Below are 10408 nucleotides of genomic sequence, written 5' to 3'. Positions count from 1 at the left end.
GTTAGAAGTTTCAACTATCCTACTATACTTTTAAATTACAACAAAATAACTAAAACCAATCGCATTTAAAAATCTAATTTTATCTTAGATTTTCTATAAAAATGCTTATATTTTTTGGAGTATTTGGTCACAATATATCTGACTAAAAGAAAAATTGTATTAAATTTTTAATTCTTAGCTTTAAATATTAAACATTTTATACATTTTTAACTACAGGCTTATTTTTTAATTGTCGTTAATTTTGACAAATATTGTCAAAATTTAAACTTTAAACAATTATAAAAATAAAATATGACTAAATATTTCAAATATTTTTATACTCTTATAGAAAATTACACTAAAAAAAAAAACTAAAAAAAAATGTTAAATACTTAGAGTCAAAATTAAGTCTTAATATTTTGAAAATGTCTTTGAATACCTATAGAAAATAATAATTTAAGTAACAGTTAATACTTTTTTATAAACAACAAGAAAATTAAAATCGTCAAATAAGAATCGTTATTCCTATTACGCGTGAATATTCCATTTCGCAAAATTTAAACTTTAAAAAAAAAAATTGTGAATTTAGGTACTATTTTTCCTTAATTTTTTGATTTTTTCTATTGTTTTTTAAAAAGTATTTAACATTTTTAATTTTACCCTTCCAAAAGTATAAATTAAATCCAATTAACTATCAGAAATTACCTTCAAAGTTTAAGATCAAAGTCTTTTTTCTATGATTAACGTGTAGATATACAATATACATATACTTAAAAAATAACACACACATGATAGTAAAATTAGTACATTCGTCACTCCGCCTCAAGGACATGGAAGAAGAATGGTTAAGAATAGTATAATAGTCACTAATATTTGATTTATTTGAATTGTAACTTTCTCTGACGTATATTCTTAAAAAAAAAAAAAAACAACAAATAAATCTTTTAATATCTGTCACCAAAACATATTTAAATTATTAATTGAATTGAATTCAAAATTCTAACACTCGTAGAGTCGTCCAATTTATAATGAAATTATAGAAAACCAAAAATTTAAATTCCTAAAAATTTAAAAATTAACTAATGAAACTTCAATTAACACAATTTTTAAGCCCACTATCATTATTATCACTAAACATCACTAAAGTCAGTTTACACAATAAGTATTAATTTATACCCAATGAAATCAATGTCGATGATGAGTAACTTTCTCCTCGCTTTTATATAAATAGTTCACATTTAAGTCTTTGCTGTGTATCATTACGATTTTATTATAATTATACACTAGTTTATTATTTTTAAAACAAAAAATACCTTTTAAAAATGGCTAAAAATAAACAGCTATAATATCTAATACATTCCAAAATTATTAATCAAATAAACCATTCCTATAAAATAATAGAAAATAATTGTAACAATATTTAATATTATTGTTCGAGTATTAAATACAATGGTAATTTAAAGTAGTACCACATAATATAATTTTAAATATTAAAATATATCACCTGATATTTAGTAAATCTAAAACTTAAAAAAAATAAATAAATCTATAGTAAAAAATTATAATAATATTAAAATTCATCTTTTATATTTGAATTTATAGGTGATTTCGATGTATTTAAACGCGATAATAAAGGTAGTCCACTCCAAAATGTATACTCCTTCACAAATGGATTTTTTACAATTTTTGGTTGGTTAGAATTTATGTGAAGTATAGCTGATTCTTCAACAGAAGTAAATACAGGCCAAGCTTTTCCATTGTCCGTTCCGTCAATAGTAGGTATTCTAGAACAAATAATTTTTTTAGAGTGAGTATTTTTTTAATAGCATTACCTACATAAGTACACAAATATAAATAATAAGGAAAGCTTATATTATTATTTTCAAAAATCGATACTAGTTGATGACTATTAAATAACTTATACAATAGATATTGTTAAATTAATTTTTATTTTAATAATGGCTTTTAATTATAACTCAAATAAATAAATATTAAACTCACTTAGATGATGCAAACTTGACCCAAATATTAACCATAAGCTTTGACACTTCCAAGTCTTTATCGCTTAATCCTTTGGGATTCATTTCCTTCAATGAAAATAAGCTAATCAATTCATCAGCGTGACTCACTCCAAGAGACTTTTTACAATCGCCATACAATTGGTTGAATGAAAACTCATTTTCATAATCAAATAAATAAAAATGAACTGGTGAAGATAATTGAACACTCATGTCCATAGAACACAAAATAAAAGAGCCGTCTCCAATCAACTATAATTTATTATTTTAAATTATATTTCAATGTTTGGAAATTTGATTTATTTATAAAATTATATATAATCTAATACTTTTACTGTATCCAAATGTGAGTCATTCTCTATTTTTCCCGATGGAAAATACATTTTCATGATCCGATTAGTAATTTCATCCAAATGTTCAGGCATTGATACATGTTTGTACATTAATAAAACAGGTAACAAACGATTAACATCGGTATGCAGTTCCGGAAATCGAAGAGATGTTTCGTTGAATAAAGCTTAAAATATAAATTATAAATTTAGAGATAGATTAGTATATCTAAAAATCGAAAACTTTTTAAATAAACTTATCTACGTATCCTTTTCCGATGAGCCGGTATTCTAGTAAGCCACCCAATTAATAATTTATGATAAAAAGCTGTGTTTTGTAAAATCAAATTTTTTAGATACAAAACAAGAATATTTTGTATCTACTTTCAAATCGAATAAATTAACAAAAGAAGATATAATTATACAATTAATCTATTTAAAAAGTATAGTATGATATTTAAAGTTATGCATATCAACAATAAACATTTGCGTGTATTCTTATGTCTCCTTAAACTCAAGTGAATAATGCTTAAAACTATTTTTAAAATTACTTAAATATTTACATTAAAACTATGTAGCGTGCGAACACCTACTTTCAATTTTTATATTTCTTTTAATATTAAAAATATAATAGTTTTTAACTCACGTATGAAATTTGCTAATGAAAGAAGTATTAGAAAATGTTGTGCTTATTGTTTATGACATCAACAAACAATGAAGTTATCAAATAATTAAAAAATTAGAGTAATTGCTTCAATATTGATTAAAATTAATTCGTTCTTAAGTATTAGATAAATAGATAATATAAAAGTAAAATTATTGAAATAATTATAAAAATTTACTAGATATTAAATATAGCATTAAAATATTTTATTATGAGATTAAGATGTACATAGTAAGATTCTGACGATGACATTCTTTTTAGCCATTAATTATAATTTATAAAGATTGGCCATCGTTGCAAATGAGTTTTTCGTACTATATTATTTAAGAGCAAACGTGAAGAACACTCTTTTTACTAAACAATAAAATAAAAAAAAGTTATAGTTTGCCACTTAAATTTATATTTCATAACTTCATAAGTCGAAAAATTTACCAATTTACTCCTTTAATTCGTCATATTATTTTCTAACAATATTTGAATTTTAATATGCTTATAATCTGGGACTAAAATATGTGTACAGTAAAAAATTAAAAAGTATGTAGAAGTAGTAATAACTAAACTATGAAATTTTGAATATTTAAATTATATTACTATAATTAATTATAATTTATAACGTAACGTTATACCTATCTATTGAATTTAGTAAACATTTTAATTTTGTATAAAATTTAGTATGTGATATGACTAGACGTCTAATGGTAGAATAGAGTGTCTACTGGGTTGTTTTCGTGTACAAATAAAAATATCAAAAATTGTAGAAGGAAAAATAATTATTTTACAGGTGAATATCCAATGTCATAAACATTTTAAATTCATTCATAAAAACATTGATTTGGCTTTCCGATATAATTATTTTTTTATACATATAAGTTGTAAAAATTATAAAAGACCTTGCATTCAATTTTCGAATTTCAACAAAAGCAAAATATTTACAAATTTCTAATTACAAAATAATTTACTAATTTTCAAGATTTTCATGAATTTTTTCAAAATTTTATTTTTAAACACATATAAAAAAAAATATTTACTATAGATTTTTAATATTTTTTAATTTATAAATTAAGAATAACTAATGACGAGCTTTATTGTATTAAACTGTTTATCATTTTACCAAACAAATAATTTTTAATTTACATTTCTAGAAAATAAATTAAAAATTTTTCATACCTATAAATAAAACGAAACATTTAAAAAATTATATAATGAATATACGATAATACAAACATTTGATGAAAGAAAATTTTAAGTATCTACAGTTTGTTTTTAAGTTACACTAATCAAACATTTTAAACGTAAAAATTTTTCTCAATAATATTTTTTTTTGTAATAACTCAAAATTATTAAAATAAAATATTTTCAATAACTCTGATAATTAGCAAAATATAATGAATTCTATACGTTGAATATCTTATACAAAAAAAACTTGTTTAACTATAGTCAAGGCCTCGTATATCTCATCTCATTCATCAAAAAAAAAAACCTGTTTCTGAACACAAACTTATCAATTATAATAAGTTATACTGTACAATAACATAATTTAAAACTTTTGAAATGTATGTAATAAAATATATTCTAGTTTTATAGTTTTATAGTATAATATTTATGAGATAAAATTAAAAATTAAAAATTAAAGCACTTTAAACTTATAAGCTAATAAACTATATGATGTTCTTTATTTTTCTGGTTTATTGATTATTTTAAAATAAATTTTATTAATAATTAACATATTACTACAGCATAAGCATAGTTAACATATTAATATAAAATAAGTCAACTATATAGTAATGCTACTTACATGCGGCAAATATCCCACCTTCGCCTGAATTCAAACCAATAATAGTCGGTACAAAAGATTCTTGTTTGAAGTTTGTAAGCGGGTGGTTACATAAGAACGACTTTTGGTTTAAATCGCATGACTCAACCACAGGTGGAAATATTATACATGGATGATTATCCCACTCCTGAAACATGAAACATTTTAATTATACTTCAAGTATAATTAACATAATAAACAACCAATAGAGTGTGTTACATTTGCTATCGCGTTCATATGATAAAAAAAGGATATATTCAGATAATTATTTTTTTAGTTGAAATATTTTTTATTATAATCGATACTCCACTTGATAATAGAACAACAATTTTATACAATAATGAGTACAAAGTAACGATTTGAGAGATAGTAAGGATAAATGTGCCCATAGGCCACAGAAACATTATAGGTACTCACGAAAATTTTATTATGAAGTTCGACAATATAATTAGCTGGAAGTTTTTTTAAACAGTTCAATATTTCTTCAGAAGAATTGAAATTGCATCCAGCGATTGTAGCAACTGCTTCGGTACGCTTGCGAATTAACCCAGGTGAAGAAACAGCCCAACGGCACAAAGATGTACCACTCTGGAGTATAGCCTTATGGAATAGGCCTTTACTTAATGGAGATAATAAATGATACCCTACACTGGCACCACCCGCACTTTCGCCAAATATCGTCACCTGGTCAGGATCACCGCCAAAATTAGCGATATTTTTCTGGACCCAACGTAATGCCATGACTTGATCTTTTAGTCCATAGTTACCTGGTATTACATCGTCTTCAGTGCTTATAAATCCTTAATAATAACAAATTATTTGTATAAAATAATCATATAAAAACAGTTTATAGTTAAGCGAAAACAAATCTAACCAAATAATCCAAGCCTATAATTTATAGATACAAAAACAACATCTTTGTCCATAAAATATTCAGATCCAAATATGTTAGACCCGCTATGACCAGCAAGAAATCCTCCGCCGTGTATCCATAACATTACTGGAAGTTTTCCATTTAAATTTGATGTGTAAACATTTAAATATAAACAGTCTTCCTCGCCAAGTATTAAATGTCTAATTGACGGAAAGAAACGATTATTTTGTGTACACATATTTGATTCTTTTGTGGCATCTAAAATACCCTCCCAGGAATCTACTGTTTCTGGAGGCTACAGTAAATCATAAAATATTATTATCAAGATTTCATTGTGAATTATCCAATATTTCAATAAAATTTACCTTAAATCTAAGTTCATCAATTGGTGGTTTTGCATATGGTATGGCAGTAAAAGAATAAAAATCCCTGCCATCTCTTGATTTTAAAATTTTTCCTCTTATTGCACCGTTTTTAATTCTTACTTCTGGATTGCAAATTACAGCACTCAAAAATAGAATGCAAGTAATTGAAACTGCCCACATTTTGAAACTAAACATTTAATAATTGTTTAGTAAATCGGTATTTATACATTAAGTGATTCCCCGAGCATGTTCACCATCAATTTTCTTTTAATATTAAATGCATTGAAATTCTGAATTTTTGAAACTTTAAATTTACTTAATACCTACTATATTTTAAGATACTTAGATAGTTAATACCATTGGAAGAATTTCGTGTACTACTTTTTTTCAATTGAGAATCAACCTTTTATCTGTAAATTGTTAACTCAGATGACTTTTTATATAATGTTTTCAAAATAATACATGCTCGTTAATGAATTTCGAATACATGAGAAAAATAATTTTTTCAATACATTTATCCATCAAAATTGTATGATTTTTAAAAATTATTCTATATCATAAATAATAATACAACCTTTATAAAAACTATTTAATAATTTTATATAACCATTTTTAAGGACTATCATTATTATTACGTAAAAACTTATTAATAACTCAGAAACTAACTATTCAAATTTTGATTAACATTTTCAAAAAAATCATCTTTTTAAAAATTGATAGAATAAAAGAAGTTAATATCACTATAGGATATTTTTTAAATGGAATACAAAATCTAAATAGTTGAAAATATCCTTCAATATACTTAAAAATTCCAACAACCAGAATTTGAATAAATTTGTTATTAAAATGAAAAAATGAAGTTGAATATGCTTAACATTCTGTAGGTATACTTTTAAATAACACTATTTTTTTATCACACAATTAATATAATAAATCTTTGTTTAAAATGAAATTGATTTAATATTTTTCATAAGTTATTGTAGTTTAATAATAGAAATTATTTAGAATAAACAGTGAATCGAAATAAATGTTACCCCAGCCTATTTTTTTTTATTAAATTAGCTTTTTTATATAAATTATGGTTACTTGTTTATTAAATAATTCACATTAAATATATCAAATTTTATATTTTTGTTTAATTAATTATTACACAAGTAAACAAAATAAATAATCTTGAATCTAAATAATCTTTAAAACATCAACACTAGTATTTTAGCAGTATAATAATTAATTTAGTAATTAATTTTTAAAAAAAAATTTTTTTTTTCATTTTCTGTAGTATGATTAAAGCATATAGGTACTCTATATTATGTTTAAAATACTTTTAAGCACTAAAAATTAATGTATACTAATAAAAATAAATTTGAATTCTATAAGATTAATCAAATTTAACACAACATTAATGATAAATTATTATATTAATAGAGGTAAAAAATCATTTAATAACTGCTTTCCGATATTAAACTAATTGACAACAATAATATATTTAAGTTCCCTACTTATAAAAATATATACAAACTATCATTCTCATTGTAATCGGTTTATTAAAATATTGTATTATTATCATTATTTACTATTTTTTTTACTATTATTATTATTCTCCTCTATGATTATAAGTATGTCTTATTGTAATAAACTATCTATTCCCACCACAACCTTTTCTTACGAGAAGTAGATATCAACGTACTTCTTAAAAATATAATTTATATATATTAATGACATGTTATAAAGCTAAAAATAAATAAATAAATAAACAAAAATAATATAGTTTGAACTCTGATTATAAATACCATTAAAATTAAAATATAAATTATTCAACGTATTGTAAATCAAAAATTAATTAATTCACACCAATAATTTTAATTAAATAATTATGATTGAAGGTATTGAAAATATTTTTTTTTTTTAATATTACAATTTCTTAATTCAAATTTTGTAAGAATCAGTATAAAAATAATGTGAAATTGTATAAATAATATACGTTATCTAATCCATATACTCACATCACACATGGTTATATGCACACATTCACGCAGAATAATAAATTATAAAGAGGAGGATAAAACGGTTCTATTGCTGTCACGATCCCAACCAACTACGTCTTGAAAGCATTCTTATTTAAACGTATAACAAAAACTGTGGAGTTCAGAGCAGGTGCTACAAACCATTGAGCCTTAGGCATTTCAGGTATATTTACAAAATTAAAGCAAAACTATTTATTCCTTAAATATAACTAAAATAAGTATATGATATAATATTATTATATTTTATTTTGTATTTCAATTTTTTTTTATAAAAATTAAGTGTCAATCACTTGATTTTATATAATAATCTTTTTAAGCTTTGATATTCAACTTGTTTATATACACATTTTGATAAAAAAGTAAAAATAACTTAACAAAATTAAAAACATTCTTTCTTTTGAATGAATTATATACCGTTTTATATGTAGCTAGGTGTTAATAAATAATAATAGTTATTTTTGTTTATGTTGTGTTATCTAATTAAACAAATTAAATTCTAAAACTTTTACGAAAATAAACCTTCAATTTGATCTATTAAATATTTGTTTCGTCAAATTCAATAGAACACAAACATGATAGACAAAGATATTTCAATAAATTAATTTAATTATATGCCTTTTAAACCAACAAAAATAGTTAAATTTATGAATTGTTAAAAAAATACTATTTTAATTCAGTTAATCAGCAATTAATGGCTTTATTTTAATTTGTCCATATTTTCAAATTTTTTAAAAGCTATTCGTGATATAAAAAAAAAAATTAACATTGATATTAATAAAATACATATAGAAAAATAATTACTTTTAAACAAAAATCTTTAAAGTAAATAAATTTTAAAATAATTAATTAGTGAGTAAATCATTGACCAGGTACTTACTATTATTGAGTTGTAATTCGTTTAGTTGCCGTTTTCGTACTGAAGGGCAGTGGCATACTATGAAGTGCTTAGAGCAGTTTGTAGATACCTGCATCACCTGCAGCCGACGACGACCGACGATTGTCTAATTGAGAAAAAAAACTTGGTTTTACTCCACTTCATAGTTAAAAAGATTCTACTTTAATATAGACATAAACAGCATATACCATCATTATTCAATCTGTTAAATCATTAATTTTTCTTTTACATTCTAAGCGAAGCGATGAATATATTTTTTCATTGAACTTCCGTTCAAATCTTTTGTTCAATTATTTAAGCTAAAATATACACCCAATAAACTATTTTAATTTATTATTTTATTAAATTAGTGGTTCTCAGACTGTTCACCGTGGAATCTTAAGGAGAAGCACTACACTACGTCACGCCTGTATGATAATAAAAATATATTTACAATCGAATGTAATAATTTTTTAAATAAAATTTGACTACTTTTATAGATATTAAACACTACCCGTTGCGTAAATTCTAATAACATTACACGCACGAATTTTTGTGACCAACTTTGTTAAATGTTGTCAACTTTAGTATTTTTATATCGTTGATATTTTTCCAAGCTAAACGAGCTTTAAATTAATTAACAATAAAAACTAATATTTAAGAGGAGAAAAATAGCATTACGTCCATCATACTACAATGAGTTGAAAATAATAAAAATATATAGGTAGGAAATTTAATTATGGTTCTATATAATGATTAATACAACAAAAATAAATTTAGATAGAAAGAGCTTATTAATTGTAAACTTATAAATTATAACTTATAAGTTATAACTGTACAAATTGCACGCCTATTAAAATTAATTTTAATTTATAGGTAGTCTATAAGAAAATGTCATAATACCAAAATTTGTATGCACCCTGTATTTGTAAAGTCGTGTTGACAATATATTATAATTGGCATGAATCTCGAGTAAACTATTAAAAATAAAATTTAGTCCTAATGCGATGTTTCCCAATGTTTTTGACACAACTAACTGACCACTTGAAGAACTTTCGATAGGTAACAAACCATTTCGTTTTATTTGCTTTACAGTTTATTAACTTATTTTAATTATGTCTTGTAAATATTGTATTATAATTATTGCATTTTTTAAGCTTGGCTTTTCTTTTATAAGTTTTGTAATGCTTTAATGGATTGTATATAGGTAAGCAGTAGATATTTACTGTTGCTCAAAGCTATAAAATGCATTTCATCACTTAAATACTATTTTTTCGCCACATTTAAATTTTTTTGTTTATAAACGTCTATATAAAAACATAAAACAATAAAAATATTATTATTCAGTGAAAATATCAAGTCTCTAAAGTGATTAATTTTTTAATAACAACAAAAAAGACTAATCATTTTTGTCAAAACCTGTTTTTACTTACAACTCTTTCAAATACATAGTTAATACCAAATTACC

The 10408-nt window shown here is 23.1% G+C and overlaps 1 protein-coding gene across 1 annotated transcript; it reads right to left on the bottom strand.

Annotated features, from left to right (window-relative positions):
- Positions 1-1509: 1509 nt before the first annotated feature.
- On the bottom strand, positions 1510-9074 carry LOC112593822 (venom carboxylesterase-6-like). Its single transcript, XM_025338393.1, has 8 exons — positions 8944-9074; positions 6043-6229; positions 5678-5972; positions 5221-5603; positions 4786-4951; positions 2327-2514; positions 1981-2249; positions 1510-1763 (listed from the first exon to the last, which is right to left on the bottom strand). Exons 2-8 carry the CDS (start codon positions 6220-6222, stop codon positions 1550-1552), a joined length of 1695 nt encoding a protein of 564 aa, XP_025194178.1. The 5' UTR covers positions 6223-6229; positions 8944-9074; the 3' UTR covers positions 1510-1549.
- Between the last annotated feature and the right edge of the window lie 1334 nt (positions 9075-10408).

Source organism: Melanaphis sacchari, unplaced genomic scaffold (genome assembly GCF_002803265.2).
Source record: "Melanaphis sacchari strain LSU unplaced genomic scaffold, SCAv2.0 Contig20_pilon_pilon, whole genome shotgun sequence".
NCBI lineage: Eukaryota > Metazoa > Arthropoda > Insecta > Hemiptera > Aphididae > Melanaphis > Melanaphis sacchari.
This window is presented reverse-complemented; position numbering and strand designations above follow the sequence as displayed.

Excerpts from the sequence above, each read along its gene's own strand:
- LOC112593822 (XM_025338393.1), bottom strand. The coding sequence starts at position 6,222 with ATGTGGGCAGTTTCAATTACTTGCATTCTATTTTTGAGTGCTGTAATT. Across the intron at positions 4,952-5,220 it reads AACTTCATAATAAAATTTTC|GAGTGGGATAATCATCCATG; the intron begins GTGAGTACCTAT and ends TTCATGTTTCAG. Across the intron at positions 1,764-1,980 it reads GTCAAGTTTGCATCATCTAA|AATACCTACTATTGACGGAA; the intron begins GTGAGTTTAATA and ends TATTTGTTCTAG.